The 21609-nt window shown below is 42.5% G+C and overlaps 1 protein-coding gene and 1 long non-coding RNA gene across 2 annotated transcripts in view; one reads left to right on the forward strand and one right to left on the reverse strand.

The window, feature by feature from the left end:
- MMS22L (MMS22 like, DNA repair protein) overlaps positions 1-12043 on the reverse strand; it is a 151275-nt gene extending 139232 nt beyond the window's left edge. Inside the window, 4 exon segments of the mRNA XM_073336800.2 lie at positions 3142-3194; positions 7842-7967; positions 10282-10475; positions 11951-12043. Of these exon segments, the coding sequence (XP_073192901.2) occupies positions 3142-3194; positions 7842-7967; positions 10282-10460 (358 nt within the window). The 5' untranslated portion in view covers positions 10461-10475; positions 11951-12043.
- Positions 12044-15205: 3162 nt separating this feature from the next.
- LOC140908196 (uncharacterized) overlaps positions 15206-21609 on the forward strand; it is a 565973-nt gene continuing 559569 nt past the window's right edge. Inside the window, exon 1 of the long non-coding RNA XR_012157800.2 lies at positions 15206-15609. This is a non-coding gene — a long non-coding RNA (uncharacterized LOC140908196). The remainder of the gene's footprint in view (positions 15610-21609) is intronic.

The following is a 21609-nucleotide window of genomic DNA, read 5'->3' on the forward strand; positions in this document are numbered from 1 at the left end:
CTTGTTCTTACAGGAACAATAAATAGTCAAGAAGGGCATACAGAAGACAATCACTGAATTACATTCCCCATCCCACCTCTAACTGTCCATATTTCCTAGCTTCTGAGAGTCTTCCCCTTCAACCCCAGAAAACAGTCAGCTTCTCAATAAAGGTTTTAAAAATGAATACAAATGAGTAAATATACATACATCATGCTACAGTTGTGTTTATATAATTTGAAAGAAGGGGAAAGGGGAATGATATAAACAGGTAAAATTAACATGCAATATGCTGTGAAATATTGTTAATTTTGTTTGAAGGTTTATATTTATACATGTCATGACACTGTAACTGAAGTACATAATGGGGTGTACCTGGCCTATGCAGCTCCATACAGGAGGCCCAAAAATCCTACTACACCCCAGGAAGAGGCAAATGAAAGTGAGTTCTCTAGGCATGCCTAAAGAGATCTTATGGAAGCAGGCAATCGAAGCCCAGCAGGCTCAGATAAAAGGAGCTGCAGGGTTTCAGCAGGCCAGTTCCTCGCTAGGACCAGAGGGGTGAGGCAGGCAGTGCCTTTCTGGCCAAAGGCGTATGAGGGATAGCTAGAGTTTAGTTCTGGCTGTGTTTGCAGAGATAGAGAGAGAGAGAGGACCCAAGAACCTTAACCCTGATATAAGGGTGAAACTAAAAGGGGCCAGGGAGGAAGAGGCCCAGAGACGAAGCAGCAATTAACTGAAAATCAAGCAGGGTGTAGCTGTTTATAATGTCCGTGGGTTGGAACCCAGAGTAGTGGGCAGGCCTAAATTCCCTCACCAGCCATAGTGGTATAAACCCCAATAAGGGGGACAGGAGTTATTTGAGAGCCCAAACAAGGCTGAATTTAATGGGCCCAGAACACAGACTGAAGACGCTAGTAAAGACAACAGGACTGTTCATTTATTGGACTCTTTACTACCCTAGAAGAGGTTCATTTGGATGTTGTGACGTGGCTGGAGGGCCAAGTCACCGAAGATCCACCAGTGTCGACTGGCAGCCTGGAGGGAGAGCCGGGGGTGAGAAAGACTGCAGTACCAAACCCATCTGCTAGGAGGTACTGAAGAGGTGAGTACTCCCATTACAAAATGTTCTACTGTAAATGATTTGAAATATCAAAAATGTAAACGGGAAAAAAGGATCTTCACACATCCGTCACATCTCAGAGATTTCTGCAGTGAGTCTCCAAAGCTCACTGGGGGGTAGAAGGAGAAATGGAGGGCAATATGGGCTGGCCAGATGTACAGATACAACCCATCCATAGGGCTCAAATCAAATTTGGGGGACGATGGAAGAAGCAGGTTTGGCCCGTTCCTCCCTCAAATATTCTGTATTTAGTGACTGTGGCCTAGTTGCATGTGCACTCTGGCCAACTGGGACAGAGGATTTAATCCCTCAGCTTTGCAATTATTTTCAATAGAGCAAATTGTTTGCTTTTACTCAGACTTTGCTCCATTTTCTAGCATTAGGTCTGGTAACAATAATATTTATGATACCTTTGAACAAAGGACACCCAAATGCTTTACAAACACTTGCTTCAGTGCGTATCTTACAGACTGCATGCACCTCAGGGCCTGAACCATGTCTTCAGTCAACCTTGGTACTTCAACAGAACACTCCTGCATGCATTTCTTACATGAATGAAATCATTATTATACCAAAGACTGTAAAAGAAGGAAGCGCATTAGCAGATGCATGAAGAGATTAAGGCTTTTCCACAATCATGTAATGTTACAGAAGCAACATATGACTCACTGGAAGAGGAAATAGCAGCAATAGTGCCACAGAATTTATGCTAAATTTGCCCAGAAATACATGGTGCCTCACCTATAAAAGACATAGTATGGCTCCTACATTTGATTTTTGGCAAATATTTTACTTTATTATATTTTGTTACCTTGATATCTGACAAAGTGAACAAGATAAAATAAAGAGCACCAAATAGACGCTTAAATTTAAAAAATAAATAACTTTTTTGGTCCAAGAACAACAGAAGATTAACTGGAATTTAAAATAAAATCCTTTCCAGGCTGAGACCTTAAAGGTAAAATCTCAGCCAAAACTAGACTTTTATGACAAGTCAACTAGCCCTTGAAACTAGATGTTTATAAAGGAAGCAAGGCGACAAGCTCAGACCTACAACTATAATGGAACAGCTGATTGATTGAATCATCAATTAAAAGTAACACTGGTATGACAAGTTTCAGAGTAGCAGCCGTGTTAGTCTGTATTCGCAAAAAGAAAAGGAGTAATTGTGGCACCTTAGAGGCTAACAAATTTATTTGAGCATAAGCTTTCATGAGCTACAGCTCACTTCCCCAAACAAAAAGCACAGACGTTTATTTGTGCCTTTATAACAATTATTTCCAAGTAGCAACAGGATACCATAGACAGCGTATTTCTGAGCTATTACTTCAGTTCTCAACTTGCTGAAGTAATTTGGCCTTCAACCTCACAATAAGCCTAAGGCTGCAATAATCCGTCAGAAACATACTTCTCATGCCTTAGTATTTAATTCAAATTAACTGTTTTGTAGTGCTGCGATTTCATCGATTTTGTTGCAAGGACAAATGAAGTCCATAAATAATGTCTAATCTAAGCAAATATAACAACTTGTTTATACGTAAGCCAGGAGGATACAGAAAAAATGCTATCTTAATAACTAAAATGATCATTGTGAGCTTGAATTAATTTTTTATTTTTAAATTCAAAGAATTAATGGTTCACCAAGCCCTACACTATGGGTGAAATCCTGGCCTTGTTGAAGTCAATGATAAAAATCGCATGGCCTTCAAGGGGGCCAAGATTTCACCCAAGGCATTTGCTATATAATCAACATACAGTTAGGCTGGTACTAAATGTGTCACGACGCTTCTGCTAAGAACAGCAGACATCTTTCTTCCCACTAGCTTTAGCCTACCACTGCAATAATGTCAGAAATATATACAGCCAGAGATATTAAGACATTGCAGGTTTATGCTAATACATATTATTAATGTTTGTATTGTGGGAGCACCTAGAAGCTCCAATCAGGAATCAAGGCCCTGTTGTGCTAGATTCTTTACACCCACATAATAAAAAGACAGTCTTCTACACCAATATAAATGGAAATATGTCAAACTTACCAAAGTCTGATGAACTCATCTGTACTAGGTTTTCCAATTTGTGTATGTGTTGCCTAATTAAAAAGATACCATAAAACTATGTATTATATAATTAAAGGCTATTTCACAAACATTCATTTTATAGTACTGTAAATGTATAAAATGTTTTTCCAAAACACAAAAGAAGAAACAGACTCTTCCCAGAAAAGCTTACAAGAGCATAAACTGGGCATCAGGTCACTCAGGAGAGGCTACAGAGACATCGAATACTAGGGATCATCATAAGGAAAATGCAATGCTGTTCCAAGCATGGCACAGAGGGCACCATGAAAAAAGGTGTAAGGCCAGGAGACAAAATAACAGCTAAAGCAAGATGTGTTTAGCGATGAAGCAGGCAGACATGAGAATAGAGACGTAGAAGGGGCAAGACTGGGCAGGATTCTGAAGGTGAAGAATTTGATGTGGAAAACAACAATCTACTGAAGGGATTTTGGGGGAGGATACATGAATGGAGTGGCAGAAGATGACTTTAGCAGCATTTATAACAAACTGGAGGTCAGATATGAGAAAGCCAGAGAAAAGGATCAGGCAAGAGATAAGCAAGGTGTAGCTTAAGTGATTTATTTAGATTCATAAAATGTACTAGTCAGTCTCTTAATTTGTGTCCAAAAGTAAACAACAAAAGTCAGCTCAACAGATTTCCTCTTATCTTCTACCCCCCAAACACTCCTCAACACCACCATCTTGCCTCAGTATAAATTTGGGAGAACAGACAAGTCATGCATCCTACACAGAAGGCTACCAAATGATTTACAGAATAGAAGACCCCTCTCATGGAGATTGCCCAGCCAGCAACCCCCTCATTATATAAAGTAGAGAGGTACTATTAATTTGGGGTACTTTAATAGTAACAGCCACAGTATTGGGTTAGGGGAGTTTGTCTCTAAGGTTGGAAGAGCTCAATAATTCATGGTTTTTGTAGGTGAAAACCAACAACTTCACTTAGCCCTGGTCTATACTAGGACTTTAGGTCGAATTTAGCAGTGTTAAATCAATGTAAACCTGCACCCAACCACACGATGAAGCCCTTTTTTTCGACTTAAAGGGCGCTTAAAATCGATTTCCTTACACCACCCCTGACAAGTGGATTAGCGCTTAAATCGGCCTTGCCGGCTCGAATTTGGGGTACTGTGGACACAATTCGACGGTATTGGCCTCCGGGAGCTATCCCAGAGTTCCATTGTGACCGCTCTGGACAGCACTCTCAACTCAGATGCACTGGCCAGGTAGACAGGAAAAGAACCGCAAACTTTTGAATCTCATTTCCAGAGACTGCGGGAACTGTGGGATAGCTACCCACGGTGCAACACTCCGGAAGCCGATGCTTGCCTCGGTACTGTGGAAGCACTCCGCCAAGTTAATGCACTTAGAGCATTTTCTGTGGGGACACACACACTCGAATATATAAAAACGACTTCTATAAATTCGACCTAATTTCGTAGTGTAGACATACCCTTAGACATCTGGTTGACAGCCACCGCAAATCACAGCACACAGGTGCAATGTAACTCAACAGGAAGTGCCAACTAATAATAATGCCACTACATTCTGCACTAACTGTAATTTTTCAGATTGCTTTTAAGTGTAGCCTCCATGTAGAGTGTATGACAGTAATTTGGACGTGAGAAAGGCATACATAACCATGGTGAGGTCATGAAAAAAAAAGTCTGCATCCTTTTTGTCAAGCGCAAATTTTAAAAACCCTTTGAAATCTCCAGCTATCCTGCAACGATTCAATAAGCCCTGGTTGCAAGCCTGTTCAAGGAGAGGTGAGGATACTCCTACAAGTGGGGACACCGAAATAATCTCCACCATTCTTTCCCCACATTGTACAAAAGCCGCTTCAGTCATTTGGGTTGAGCTTCAGCCAGCTATATCTCATCCACACTAGAAACTTTATTAGACACTGGATAAGTTTCTTCAATCACATCTATTGTGTGGGAAAAGATGGAAGCACTGGGTGATTTCAACAGAGACTCCCAAAGTTGAAAGTTAGATAAATGGAGAGAGCAGGTAGCAAAGGAGTCAAGTAATAGTTTAAAAAAAGAAAACATTAAATCAATATAGTGCAGCGACAGAGTGAGCCCAGGGATGGAGTGGGAAGGGTAAAGTTAGGCCTGGTCTACACTGGGGGCCGGGGATCGATTTAAGATACACAATTTCAGCTACAAGAATAGCATAGCTGAAGTTAACGTACCTTAGGTCGACTTAGAATCACTTACTTCGTGTCCTCACAGCGTGGGATCGATGGCCACCACTCCCCCATCGACTCCACTTCCGCCTCTCGCCGTGGTGGAGTTCTGGAGTTGATGGCAGAGCGATTGGGGGTCGATTTATTGCGTCTACACTAGATGTGATAAATCGATCCCCAATAGATCAATCACTATCCGCCGATCCGGTGGGTAGCGTAGATGTGGCCTAAGACTCAGGCTTTGTCTACACTAGCAGTTTTGATGGCAAAACTTTTGTCGGTCAGGGATGTAAAAAAAACCACATCCCTGACTGACATACGTTTCACTGACAAAAGTGCCAGCATGTACAGCACTATGTCGGCGGGAGAGCGTCTCCTGCCGACATAGCTACTACCGCTTGTTGGGAGTGTTTTAATTATGCTGGCAGGAGAGCTCTCTCCCTCCTGCATAAAGCGGCTACACAGGAGACCTTAAAGCAGTGCAGGTGCAGCAGTACAGCTGCACCGCTGTAAGGTCTATAGTGTAGACTTAGCCTCAGGTCACAAAAAAGAAAGCAATGGAGTAGTGTTGCAGGAGAACAAATGGTAGGGAGAGATAAAGACCGCTTTTTGGAAAAGTGTAAAGAGAGTGACAGAGATTCTAACTGGGAGTTGGTGGAGACATCCAATGAACAGAAATAAAGAATAATTATATTGCCTTGATTAATAGAGTATATTTCATCCAGAGAGACAAGTGCCTTACATTTCAACTACAAAGTCCACACAAGGCTCACTTCACCCACAACTGAAATAATCTTTGGTGTGGGATGTGGAATCACCTTACCTCTAAACAAATCTTTCGGGCAGGATGGAATGAACACAGCCATATCCAACACTAAACACAAAGGTAATGTAGGTAGCAAAACGTAATGACCAAAATTGGATTTTGGCCAGGACACCAGTGTTTAATGACCGTATTCTTATAAAAAGTGCAAGAGGAAGTTTCATGGCCACAGATGTTCAGGAACTCAGTTTTATAGCTCGTTTGAAAGATATGTTCAATTTTTTTTATGTACACAGAAAACATACAGAATACAATTTTAAGCAAATGTTATTAGTGAAAATAACTGGCTAAGCAGAGTTCACATATTAGAGCCCCATTCCCTACAAAACTGCCTCTGTAGGTGAAGAGTTAGCTAAAGCTATGTATACCTTGTGGGCTCAGCTGCCACACAAACTATATTCTATTCTGAAGAAATGCTTCCTCATCAGAAGCAACCTTCGAAGGCCACCTAGCCCTGCTGCTTTCCCCAGGGCGAACTCTTTGACTCCACCAGCCTGATTGCTATACATGACAATTGGATTCTAGAGAATGATACCAGTGATGGCAATTAATGTGCTTAGTGCCTCTCTACCATCTTACAAGATAAGCTGAGTCTACAGATCAGTTACATGGATAGAAAACACTCCTGGGACCAAACAGGATCAATTTTTGGCACCGAATGAATCAGGTAGAATGCTGAAAAGGGACACACAGAGATTCAGTTAACTAATCAAAACCATTAACGAGCTATCCTGCCATCTTTTTTTCTATGTGGAAAAAAAAAACCATAGTGTAGTCAAAGCTTTTATCAAAAGAAGCAGAGCCAATGTATTTTTTAAAAAAACATTCTCCTCCCTCCCATTTTTCAAGATCTGTGCCATTATGTTACAAAGACCAGAACCTATTAATGACATGTTCCATGACATGCCCTTGGTAATACCCTCAAGGTACAGCAGAATTCACTGTAATCAAAAGAGTGATGGGATATATGACAGATGTTTGAAGTATCATACAAAAAAACCCAGTCCACCCTCCATGTGCTTTACATCCTGAGGATTAACAGTAGCAAAGAGGATTATCAATGATCTGTATGTTTGCACTGACCAGATTAAACATCTGCATTGAATTAGTCAAACACAGAGTAACTGTATCCAAAGAGATTGCTGACACTATCCTAATCCAAACAAGTGAAGAAAATGCCACGTCCAACATTTACAGTATTTGATTTATAGCATCCACGCTTATGTGCACATACAAAAAAGTTCATTTAGTCTATTTAATTAAAGCAAAACCTGATACAGTTTAGGGATGTACTCTGAAACTAGACAAGTATTACTGTACATTATGAATTAAGCATAAAATTGTTGTAACAGATATATTTCTTCTCATGAACCATGCTGCTTAGAAATTCAAAGTCAAGTCACATTACGCTTGAATTCTAATGTGTAGTTCGCAAGTGTATAGTTCATCAATTTTAAATACACTACCAATAAGCCACCTGCCACTCACTGGATTGCACGGTTCATATAATATGGTGTTTACTACACATTAAGTTATTTTGTCTATGGCTTTTGACAATTTCATAAGTAGAAACCCCCAAAGTTTATTAAGCAACATAGTATAATTAAATCTTGAAAACGGGCCAATGAGGTAATAAGAATATCATACCTAAGTAAACCAAAGAGAAGTCTACAGGACTCAACTAATGCAATTTCAGTAACCCAATGAAAGCCAAATATTTCCACTGTATCTTCTTCATAGTCAGTTGGAGAAGGATCCAGTCTCAGCAAAAGCCTGAAAAAGAAAGCAAGCACCTGTTAGGGGGCTTATTCCTTCACCCACTTACTTCCCTGGTCCTTCTCGCATGAACAGAGAGCAACAATACCCGAAGTCCAAAGGTGCAAACAATTCGATGTTTATTGGGGTGAACTTCCAGCAAGCATAATTCCAGTTTCCTTCCTTAGTGTCCCCCTTCCCAGTTCTGACACCACAGAGCCTTACACCTGTGTCCCTGTTCCCATTCCTGCCCTAAGCCAAACATGATTCCAATTTCCCCACCCCTATTCCCATTTTCCCCACACATACACACCCACTCACTTCCTGATTGACTGCAGACTATACAGTAAAACTTAAGTTCTGCTTAGCTATACCATAACCAATCATTTTCCTGAAATTTAACTAACCAATCCTAACATATTGTAACATGATTATGTAACCAATTATATCCTACCAGCTTAATTAGTTTACACCCAGCAAAATTAATTATACAGCAGACAGAAACAATCACAGAACCAGACAGAGATTATACAGACAAACAATAGCAAAGTGGGAACTATAATGACAAAACAATACAGAAGTGGGGATTTCACATCCCAGCTATTGATAAGTGAGTTCTTGCCAGACAGGATGCTATCAAACTAAGTTTCCTTTTACATTTTCTAGGCACTTCCCTTTCTCTGGAGGTGATAGGCACTATCAGGACAGGACTGTATTCCTAACAGCCCAATAGCACCTTATTTCAATGTGACTAGTTTGGAATGTGAGGATGTGACTGTTCACTTCCCAGCTTGTGGCTGCCTCTGTTGCTTAGCCAAAGGCCTTAGCCTAAGAACAGGGCCTCAGACTGTCACAGTAAGAGAAGGACCTTACACTGGCAGACAGTGATTTTGATTCTTTCTTTTATACCTCTAACTAGCCAAGTGATAAGAATACACCTAAATTCTTCGAGTACAGGCCTTTACAGACAGGCCTGAATATCTATATCCTAACAGCACCATTCACAGCTTCTTCTATATTATAAAGGATACAGTACCTACAGATGATTTGTGTTATTTTATCAATGTCTGTAGTGTTCACGCTATAGACAGGAAGTTCCAGTGCTCTGCAAGGAAAGGCTGTTAAACCTTTTATAGTGATACAGGATCTAGTATATAAAATATGGCAACTCCTAGCTCCAACAGCATAAAATCATCTCTCTGTCATAAACTACAATAAATTTTAGACACAGAAAAACTAGCCTATCATTCTAAAGCATCTTTCACCCTTACAGTGGGGCCTGCTTGAGGCATGATATACAGCTTGTTTTTAATACGAAGAAGACGACTGCTACGTTACCTAAAGCACCCCACTGCAATGTATGTCACAGTTGAAATACTGATCCACCTGAATGGTCCAGCATGTCTAATCATTATCTCTAGAATGAGCATTTATTCTTCTATGTGGACTTACTAGTACTTATAAGTAACCGTTTGGACATAGATACAGAACATAACCTTAAACAGCTGAAATAATCACATCCACATAGTTTGTGGTTTCATAATAAATTACTCTAACTCTAGACCAAGAAAATCATTTTATTTTAACACCCAAGTGCTCTACAGACTCCAGGGTTTATCTCAGCCACCTCTGGTCGATTCTGCATCATTACTGCACATAGTTCAAAGAAAAGCAAGAAAGAGCATTTCTAGTTTAACTGTAAAGAAAACATACTGGACAAAAGAATGGCCTTCTTTCACGGTAGTAGTTAAATTATTGTTCCCCTGGCACTATGTTTGGCTACTGATTCAGTTCTCAGAGGGAAAAGCAGCACCTACTGAGTTACCAGTACTACTTCCTGCAACACCTATATACTTCTAGGTAAGGACCAAAACACTACTTATTTATGAGACGTGAGCCAATCATAGCCTAGGATGATGGTATGATTATTATTTGTATTACCATCATGCCAAGCAGCCCAGTGGTTCCAGGTACTGAATACCTCCATTCGTGTTCCTAAGAATTTACATTCTAACTAGACAAGACAGACAAAGGAATTATCGTCCTCATTTTACAAATGGGGAATAGATGGGCAGATAAAGGTGAAGTGACTTGCCCAAGGTCACACAAGAAGTCTGTGGCAGAGCTAGGAATTGAATATTTTAATCATAAATTCAAACACATGAGTATTTTAATCATAAAACCACCCTTCTTCCCTGGTATGAGTGGCAGGCTTGTCTGAGGGACACAAATGGTTGAAGAAGAAAACAAATTTAAAGACACTGGCAGCAGCTGAAAGAAGCAACTGAAACATTCAAAAGTATAACATACTTTAAATTCAATATAAACATACCTCTTAAGAGACCCACTTGCTAGATGAGACTCTACAGAAAAGTTTCTCCCTCCATCTCGATTGTCTAAAGCACAGGAAAAACAAGGGAGTCTGGAGTTCTCCTTTTCCACTTCCATAGCCATCTCTAAGCTTTCAGTGAGGTATGGGGGTGTGAGGGAAATAGTGAAGTCATCATCCATTGTTTACACTTGTTCCTGAAAATGTATTTTAAAAACCAAATAAAACTTAGTTTTCTGAAAATGGGTTTCTTGTAGCTACATTTTCCCTACTGAATGAAAAAAAGTAATTGAGTTAAAGACTCCCCTGTTATCCATGACCTACAATAAAAGAGCATTGCAGTTCAAGTGCATGCAAAATAACAATAAATCTGCAGACTGAATCGCTGCTCCAATATTAATTATGCAACTATGTAACTCACATATTGATAATGTGAGTAAAATTACCATATGATTAATTCCGATTTAGCTAAGGCTGCAAGAAAGCTTGTATTTAAAATCTGTTTACCAAAAAGTCTGAAAGTGAAAAGGGAGAGAACAAAAGCAAGACTAATGTTCACTAAACAAGGGCATATGTCTAAAAAAAAAAAAAAACAACTGACTTTAAAAAAACAACCAGAAAATTAAGGTTTTAAACAGTAACCTGAAAGTGCAGGTTATATCTACCATAATTATATCTATTCTAAATTCAGCCATGGTTTCAGTTTGGTTGCTGACACTTCTTAGCAATATTTTTTACATGCTCTAACTCACTCTGCAGTATTGTTTAGTCTCAAGTCAGTATGATCAAATATTTATTGCTTAAGCATATCTTCAACCTTTGTTTGATACCTGGTTTTGAACTTCCCCATGAATTATTAAGCATATTCATTGTAATTTTGCAAATCACAGTAAACACAGAAGTACAGTTTACTAGGCTGACCCAAATTAAAGGGATCACTTCACACACTCCTGAACTAACCCAGATTATAAATACACTAGGACCTGATCACAGAAGGAATCCCTAAAGCAGAAAAAGGGCAATGACTTCTAGACAGCACATTTTAATTTAACTCCAGAGATGGATTAGGGACAGAGCTTCATAGTTACCATCCATATACAATTCTGTGAATTTCCCCTCTGCAGTATTGCTGAACATTTGAATCAAGGGCTGATTTGAGATTTTAGGCCATGCAGTGGGCAGAGGGGAGGGGCTGGGGATAACCCGTGGTGGTACAGTCAGTGCAGGCCATGCAGTGGGCAGAGGGGAGGGGCTGGGGATAACCCGTGGTGGTACAGTCAGTGCAGGCCATGCAGTGGGCAGAGGAGAGGGGCTGGGGATAACCCGTGGTGGTACAGTCAGTGCAGGCCATGCAGTGGGCAGAGGGGAGGGGCTGGGGATAACCCGTGGTGGTACAGTCAGTGCAGGCCATGCAGTGGGCAGAGGAGAGGGGCTGGGGATAACCCGTGGTGGTACAGTCAGTGCAGGCCATGCAGTGAGCAGAGGGGAGGGGCTGCGGATAACCCAGGGTGCTGCAGTCACTGCAGGCCATGTCCTGAGGGTCCCTACTAGGCACCTGGCGCGCAGGGAAGGGACAATCGGGCACAGGGCGAGAGAAGGGGAGCGGCCGCGCGGGGAGGAGCACGCGCTGGTGAAGGGGCGAACCCCGGGGCCGGGTGCACGCGCTACCTACGTGTCTCGGAATTTTTGCCTCTTCTTCCGAACCCCGATACTTTTCCGTAGGTCCCGCGCACACCAGCCATCCAGCTACTGCGCATGCTCGAGAACAAGCGCTCCGGCAACACTCCCTGCTCATTGGACAGGGCCCCTGTGTGACTCCGCCCACTCTGTCTCCAGAGCCGCTCGCGCTCTCCTACCCCCGCTTCCGCCTGCGGCCCGCCAGGCTGAGAGAGACAGACCCCTGGGAGGGGCCATCTGCAAATGGCAGCCCCGGCCGTTGCCGGTGTGCCGCCTGCAGGGGGGAACAGCCATGCGAACCACCCCCGCCCAACGCGCGCTGCCTTCCGGACGGGCAGGCTGCCCCCTCCCGGGCTCCGCCCCGCCCCCCGCGGCTCTGTCCATACCCCAGCCATCCCCACAACATTGCTCCCTCCTGAGGGTTCTGCACCATTCCCCCACGGCATTGCCCTCCAGACCCCGCCCCAGCATTGCCTCTACTACTCCAGGGCTCTGCACCATCCCCCCAGCCACCTCTCCAGCATTGCTTCCACCCCAGGGCTCTGCACCATTGGCCCCAGCCACCCCACTCCAGGGCTCTGTGCCTTTCACACGCACACACACGCACCCCACCCCTCCCCGCCAGCTCCACCCCAAGCCTTTGCACCATTCCCCACCAGCGAACCCCTCAGCATTCTGCCCCTGTCATTCTTGCCATAGGGCTTTGTGCTACTCCCCACCAACCAGTGTCCCAGTCACCCCCCACTAATCTACCTAGCAGTCAACATTCACACATTTCCTCCAAAACCTGTATTTTACGCTACTTTCTCCCAGCTGTCCTTCACCTTTCCTGCACTCATTCATCCATCCTGCTACACACACACACAGGTTCCTTATTCCATATCAGCCCCACCACACATTCTGGGCCAGGCCCTCATCATCAACCCCCCCTAGGAACCTCCCACTTTTCCTGACAGCCATATGCCAGCCAGCCACCCAACTATCTCCCTGAATGACCAGGGCTTACATTTGGCCGGAGTTGTCTGGAGTGGAGCTCCAGTAAATTACCTGAAGATTTTATAGCATGTCAGGGCATGGGGGGCTCTGGGAAATACTCTATGAGAATTTAAGCCCTCCCCATCCCACACACTCATGGCAGCCTTTCCTTGTCACCCTCCCTGCCTATCTCTCTCTTCCAGTCACCTTTTACAAGTTCTCTATTAGGCACACATGCATTCCCTGCCAGCTACCCATTCAAATCCCCACATTCCTTGCTGTCCACCTTTCCCCTTCCTGGTCACACACGCCACTCCCTGCCAGCCTCCCATCATTTTACCAGCCACCTATATATTCCCCTTCTTAGCACATGCACACATACCCTACACTTCCTTTCACTGATCCAACCACACCCTTCCTAGCCATTTCCCACAATACCTGCCACAGTTTCCTTGCTGTGACCCCCACTCATTTCTCTCCCATCTATCCAACCCCAAATTCCTTGCCAACTGCCCACCATATTCCCTCAGTCTCCCATCCAGACAGCTCCTCATTCCCACCCAGCCAACCTCCCGTTTCTTGCTGACAGCCACCCATCTAAATTCTGCTTCTCACCGACCCTTCCCTGAACTACCACCACACACACTGTTGCCCCCACCAATTGCGCCTAAGCTCCTCTCCTGCACATTACCTGCCAAAAACCCATCCCTTACCAGCCACCTTCCACCCATTCTCACTCACCATCCATTCTATGTACATTTCCATGATAGCTACCCTGCCAGGAACCAATATTCTCTGCCATTCACCCACTCTCCTCCCATTCTCCATCAGTCACCCATCTCCCTCCCAGACATCCCTCAACATTCTTGGCTAGCAATTCCTCTCCCAGCCAACCTCCTCTTCCCACTCCCCCGCCATCCTTTCTAGCCATGTTCCCTGCCAGCCTCTTGCCAACAATCCCCCATATTCCCTGTCAGCCAACTGCTTCCTACTCCCATCTTGCCTCCCTGTTCCACTCCTGCGATTTCCCATGCCCCTTCTACTTCCTATTTTCCTCCTGCCAGCTCCTCTTCCCTACATTTTTCCTGCTGGTCAAAGTCAAACCCTGCTCACACAATCCCAGACAGCTTTCTCACTAAACTTCCTTCCAGCCATCCCCCTCTCCCTCCCTCACACCTTTCCCATTCTTCCCAAATGCCCATTCCTCCCTCCCCTCCCCTCCCCTCCCCTTACATTTCAGTACATCACTCTATCATTCTCATTCTTCTCCAGCCAAACTAGTGCCTCCTGCCATACATCCCTACTAACCCGCAGGTCTTCTCCTGTTACCCCTTCTCATGCTACTGCCCAAATCCTTCCACCCAATCCACCTTTCCCATCAGTCCTCTCTGCACAATAGTTCCCAACCAGTTTCCCATATCAGCCAAAATTAACCTTCTCCTGTCCTTTCTGTATCCCTATCAGCCCCCCTCTCCGCTGCCACTCCTCTCTGCCAATCCACCAGTGCATGGAAGGAACACAAGTTCTCAGCCAATATGCGCAAAAGTGCCTGACAAATACAACATCCAGGTCGGATCCTCCCATTGTTATGAACTGAAATGAAGTGAGCTGTAGCTCAGGAAAGCTTATGCTCAAATAAGTTTGTTAGTCTCTAAGGTGCCACAAGTACTCCTTTTCTTTTTGAAAACTCTTGATTACTCAGTCATTATGGTGCCCTCTGCGAAAGCTTTAAAACCCTCTAAGCTCTGTGCGTGACATGGCTTTATTAAGACATTGTGCAGTCTGTAACCGATTATTCATTTATATAATTATTGTATCATTATGAATTGTCTTGTTTTTGGTAATTACAAAATACTCTTCCTGGCTTTTCTATGTAAATTACTAGAAGTGCAGGAAACTTTTGTTCCCAACTGGAAAGTTATAAAGAAGTTCTGCTGTGGCTGCTACAGCTGGTGGGGTTATTGCTGTGAAAGCACCTGTGGTGACTAAAAAGCTACTTTTACTCTTAGATTTGCAAGAATCTCTCTTTTTCCTTCTCTAAATCCCTGACTAATTAAAAAAAAACAGTACATCATGGTTAAATAAAACTGTACCCAGGATAACCCTGATTTCCATATGCAGATTTATCTGCACTGACAGCCCCCCTCCCTCTCTCAGTCTCTCTGTGTTTTTTCTCTCTTTCTTTCTCTCTATACACTGTGTCTGTCTGGTTTTCAGGGCACCTTAATTTTTTGCTTTCTCTCGCATGCACAGACTCAAATATCTAGCCGAAGATGCAAAGTGGTTGCTGCAGTCATTGTCTTGAGGAAGAAAGCTCATCATTGCAATGCCATCTTTTCACTCGTGCTCGGTGATTAAACTTCCCCAGCGTGGGGATGGAAAAGAAGCTGGAAATGAAACAGGATTGGGGGAAATCACATTGCTGCAGCTGTAGCCTGCGGTGGCCCCTGCCAGACGTGTCCGGGTTTCTGGGGTCCTTGACATTCAAAAGCAATGTGAGAAAATATTCGGAGACAAAAGCTGCAGCCTAAATGATCATTTTCTTTATTTAACATGGCAGCAGGCGCCGTGCGTGGGTAGGATCAACATGCTGCGTGTTCAGTTGGACTTCTCTCCCTGTCTCCCTTCGAAGATGAAAGGAGATAATGTAATCTTTCCTGTGCCAAATAGGGACCCGAGGTAAGAATCTTGTTTTAGTAATCACGTTTCCTAAAGTTTTGAAACTGGATATATTTTCAGTTTCAAACCAGTAAGAGGCAAAATGTGTTTTATCTGTCTTTAAAGAAACCCAGAAAAAAAGTTAATGTACAACATATTCGAGGTCCGTTTGGAAGGATTACTTTGTCATTTATTTCTGTGCTGTTTGTTGGATATTTGTTGCGAAAGCAGACTTCAGGAGTGACATCATGGTTTACAGCTGGTGCTAAAACTGATCTGCAAAGTCTTAACAAAACAACAACTTTGCAATAAGAAATTGAGCTACAGATGCATGTGCTGTCTTTTTCGATTGTATCCCAAATACTAGAACTCTTATTAAAGGATAGTGAGTTTTTTATTTTAACAGAGACGCAATGAATGCTGCATAATTAGGTACAGTATTTAATTTGGCTGTTGTGCAGCAAAAGAATAAGGTAATATTTTTTATTGTACTAATCAGACTCAAGATGTTCTCTGTGTTAATTGGGTTAAAAATTGCAGTACTTATTAGAAATTCTAATTTCACAATGCAGCACTGACAATAAGCTCCGCCAGTGAATTATTCACATCTTTAATTTGCTCACTTAATGACAGTGTTCTGTAATCAGAGTGCAGAGACTGCTTCCTATGCATTATGTATGATGTTCAGGACTTAAATGCAAGACATTATGAAGCTCTCAGTGGCTCAGTAATTAGTTTTCCCCCAGACAGGACTTAGATATTCACAGATAAAAGTCTACAGTTGAGATAATGTTAAGGTTGTGACACATACTAACAAAAGCAGAGGAGTTCAAATTTAAGGCTGAAACTATGTTCCTTTCTCATCCATTGTGCTTAGGAGGCTGAAAAATAACACGTGATAGTATGTAACAGTATGTGCAGCAATACATCGGTTCAGGGGAGTAAGTTAAAGGACTTTAGTTTAACTTTGAATTTCCTTGCTTTTGGCAGTTTGTGACTGACAGTTTTTTCCCATCAATTATTTATATATAGTTTTTTAAAATAAACTTTGTTGTGAAAAGGAGACAGTAATATACACATTAGATAGTAACAATGTATAGGAAAACATAGGGATGATTAAATATATTTTAATGGTTTTTATAGTTGATGTTAAACCCAGAGGTTTGCAACTCTATCAAGCTTTATGGTTTAACAAGTAACTGTTTTGTTATATGTACTAAGTTTGAGAGCACTTACCAGCATGGCTGCAGTGACATTTTTTTCAATCTTCAGAATCTATAGTATATACGTACTTTGGAATGCATGTTGATTTAGAAAACTGCATGTTATTCACTTAAAAAATACTAACTCTAAAAGTGCTGTTGTGGCTCAGAGTGCAAATCCTCCCTTTTTGTGTTTATCACTGACCTTGTATTATGTGGGGCTCAGTGATTTAACAGAGGGGAGAAAGTATGGTTACATCATATCCTTACATCTCATATTGCTGGTTGTAAAATGGGCTGTTAATAAGGGAAGTTGAGGAAAAGTTAAGAATAACCATAACTTTTTTGTCATATTCAGGCAATGGTCAGGCTGGCCGCTGTGAATTTGTGTTAAAAGTGTCTTATGAAATTTTAATTGGAAAAAAAAATTCTCACTTGGGCAAGTTTGTCATTTTTAAAACCTCAGTATCTTATTTGGAGCTGAGAGTGTTAATTTTAAAACTGATTAATTTGTATTCTTGACTTCAGAGACACTACTTGGGAGAGTAAATTTACTTACATGCTTAAGTGTTTGCAAGTTGTGTGCTAGAATTTTTAATGATGACTACCAAGTTTAATATAGATATAAAAAACTATCGGAGATTTCAAATTAGTACTCAAATATAGACAAAGGCTTAATAATTTTTAAGTACGTCTGGAATTTAAAACAAAATATTTGAAAATCAACTTCTTCTTTACTTCCCTGCCCAGCCCTAAGTTCAGAATTCAGTTTGTCCCTTAAACAGCTGATAGCAGGGTTATAACCTAATAACTACTAAGGCTACTGCTTATAGCAGACACACATCTGTTTGCTACAGCCAATAGTAGGCACTATGTCCCAGATCCACAAAGGAATTTAGGCACCTAAATCTGGGCTTTAGATGCCTAAAGCTCAGTTTTAGGTTCCACTATAATCCATATAACTTCTGCTGAACTCTGTAGGCCCCTTCACTCACTCAGCACCTAAGTTTTCAGAGTAAAAGTTCCCTTAGTGCCTAAGTTTCTGCTTCCGAGCATGCACTCTGCTGCCACACTCTTACCTGCCAGGGTGGGTGCCCTAACTACTTGACTATAGAGTCATTCTCTCTCTCTCTCTCTCTCCATCTCCCTCCCTCACCCCTCTTCCTGGCCCAATGACTTTTTAAGTATTTATACACAGTGGAACAATTTCAACAGGAGAGAGTGAGGGAGCCTCACAGAGTATCCCTTCTCTCAGCGGTTAAAGCACTCCACTGAAAAATGGGTAATACTCTTTGAAATTTTTTCTCATGCTCCGCCTGAGGGGGAAATTGAATCCAAATCTTCCACATGAATGCTCTAGCCATTAGGCTAAAATGGCATCATTTTGCATGGGATGCAGCAGGTGCTTAACTCATTCTTAAAAGAAATGACTCAACTGCTTAACTCCAGGAGAGGGGTTCCCAGCTGTGGATTGCTAGCAGAGGTAGGTGCCTCCTAGGCGTAGCCACCTATCTTTGTGAGAGTGGTCAGGCTTAGGAAACACCTCTCTCCTTAGCATCTCCCATTGGCTAGTTTAGGCAGCACCTCACCTAGTGTGCTGGCTTTTGTGGGTTGCATTCTAAATTATATAGGGAGTCTGAGCACTTCGAGCCTTTGTGGATCCCACTGTTTCACTGATTTTCTAGATGCCTAAAAGTTAGGTGTTGCAACACTTACATCCCTTTGTGGATCAGGACCTAAGTGTTTGCAGGATTGTGCCTTTCCTTTTCAACAGTTGGTGAGTAAACACATAATCCTGACCGCAGAAATTGTGGGAAAAGTCACCATCTCTGCTGAAGAATAATTATATCAGATTAAAATAATTTTATTCCAGAGTAGAGTCACTGGTCAACTGACCAGTCTAGTTCTGCTGGTCAGTTTCCCCACATAGACAAATTCTAAGTTTTAATTTTTAAAAAGTTAGTTTCCTAGACCTTGTCTTTCGAAGGAAAGCTTGGAAATGTGACCTGAGTATAACTGATGCAGTGATGTTTGCCAGCTCAGGCATACTTCCTGAAAGAGCTCTGAGTGATACTCAAGGCATCTCAATGTGATGTTAACCCAAAGACCCACCCTACCAACAACACTCCAGCAGAGGACTCAATGTTGTAGATGCAGAAGAGTACAGTGGATCCATCCCACCAACCAGACATATACACTTCAGCTGTGAGGTGTATACTCGGGGGGTGATAAACCTGCTGCCACCCAGCCTCTTCAGGAGGGCAAGGGGACCTCATATACTCCTGAGGGGAGGGGGACCCTGATATTACTTCTGCAGAACAGAATGGGTCTCTATACCAGTGTTCCTGCTTCTCTGGGAAGGGAGGACCGCATGACGCTGGTCCCTCCAAGTGGGGGCAAAGTTGAGGGGGCATGTCATGTGTCTAGGGCCCAGAATTACTTAATCTGGGCCTCTAGGACATGGCAACTGCATAAAGGACATTCAATAACATTTTAATACTAGTGACAAAATCAGAAGATTGTAGTCATAATGCATTTAAATGGGTGACATTTTCTGACCTTGTTTATATTGATCCAAGTTCAAGAAGCATTATGAGTAAAAATCTGTGAAGAGGAATGGTGGCTTATGCATCTCTGAAAGCCTTCTCTTAATTTGGGCCTGATGCTTTTCATGTGCATAGCTCCCACTGAAACTAGAGAAATATTGCATGTAGAAGGACTAGAAGGACTGAGCCTAATATAGTTTCAGAAATTATATTCAAGTACATGTGCCAGAATGTCTCATTTCAGAATTATTGTTTTGGCTTGATAAGTTGAGAGTAAGGGGCAACTAAAAGGAACTAAAATATTTAGAGTGAAAAAGAAATTGAACATTGATGGTGATTTGTGTTCTAGAGAAATCAGTTCTCAAGGTACATATGTAAAGGACAATTATAAACAGGATACCTGGTGGAAATCACAGATGGGACCATATTTATGCTTCCCAATATTTTACCAGAGTTGCTTGGGAAAACAGAGTAAATAAATTCAAATATACAGTAAAATAGTGAAGCCAATATTTATTTATATTTAATATAGTGTCTATCCAAGCTGAAGACAGTGTGTACTTTAAAACACACCACTGATAAATATTCTTATTACAAATAAAAAAGAATAATTGCCAAGTCAAGCAAAATTTAATAACCATATGAGCTCACACATAATGTGCCCATAAAAATATAAATCTATGAAATCTTTGACTCGCATACATATTTTTATAGTAGCCCAGACAAAAACAGAGTAAGAATATTTAATACCACACAAACTCTTTCACTGAAGAGTCTGACTATGTCACCCCTCTCTTTGCATCCCTCATTGCATCCTCTTCTTTGTCATATCAATTATAAGCTACCTGTCTTGATTTTCAAGGCCCTTAACAGCCTATCTCCACTTCTAGTATCTTCTGTCATTCACTATTGAGATGTTGATGTCTGGCTCCCATGATTCCAGCCTGTATCGTCCACATGCTAAATTTTCAAACAAGTACTGTGTGTCCCTCATGCTTGGGAGGAGCTCCCCATAAATATCCACAGAGATACCTCATTGTCCTCCTTCAAATCATTTGTTAAAACTTTCCTTTGCCAGGATACCATAAAAAAACTTGATAACAGTTAGGCTGCTGGTGTATTGAGACCACTATTGTTTCATTGTTGACCATGATGGCCAGTATTGTTTCATTGGTTCCTCGTACTACCCCATCTGTCTGTCTGTATCTGTCTTTTGTCTCTTGTTTTATACTTACATTGTAAGCTCTTTGGGGCAGGGATCATCTTCTTGGTCTGACTTTTGTACAATGCCTAGCACAGTGGGGTTCAAATCCATGACTAAGGGTCCTATATGCAATGGTAATACAAATAATAATAATACTCAAGGGTATTTCATATCAGCATGTGGAGAGGTAACCAGGGTCATCGGGAGCCTGAGCCCAGTTCAGCCACTAGAAGGCGCTGGGTGTGGTTGGCATAAATGGATATCAAACCTATGTGAGGATGAGCTGGGCCTTCATAAATGAAGGACACCCAGGTAGTGGGAAGGAGCGTCGGGGAGGAGACCCAGGTGAGAGTTGCTGGGAGTTTCCTCTCTTGGGCTAAAGGTAGAGAAAAACCTGGGCCGAGGAGGTGTTGATCTGAAGTTTGAGGGAAGCTGTGATGGAGGCTGAAAAGAGCAGGAGGTTCCTGTGGGAACTAAAAGGAACAGATTAGACTCCAGAGGGAGGCCATGAGGTAGAGTCTGTAAGAAGCAAGGAGAGACCCTGGAGGAATACAACAGGCATAGGATTCACAGGCAGAGGGCCTGGACAGTGGAACACTGAAGGGGACTTGCTTGCAGGAGCCTGATGTGAAGTCAGTAAGAGGTCCATGGAGGCAGCAGCAAGGAGTCTGGTGGAGCAGATCATAGCAACTGGTTATAGGGTCTCTGGACTGAAACCCAGCACAATTGGGGGTCCTGGGTTCCCCCACCAGCCTCTGGGAAAGTGTGACGCTCCAGAGAAGGGGATAAGGGCAGCTGAAAGCCCTGAGAGAAGAGGCATGAAGACTACAGGGCCCAAAGTTGGTGCTGAAGACCTTTTATAAGGACATTGAGACTATTATTTGCTGGATTTACAATGTTATTCCAGAATGGGTGAGACTAAACTTTGACCAGGCTGGAGGGCCAAGATGCAAGAAGAGGCAGACCAGAATGACCATCAATAGGGGGTTCTAGAGTGGTAAGAGCATCTATACCAGGCCCAGCCAGAAGGGGGTACTCCAGTAGTAAGTTCAGCCTCCTGCACAGCACT

The sequence above is a fragment of the Lepidochelys kempii genome, chromosome 3 (assembly GCF_965140285.1).
Source record: "Lepidochelys kempii isolate rLepKem1 chromosome 3, rLepKem1.hap1, whole genome shotgun sequence".
Taxonomy (NCBI): domain Eukaryota; kingdom Metazoa; phylum Chordata; order Testudines; family Cheloniidae; genus Lepidochelys; species Lepidochelys kempii.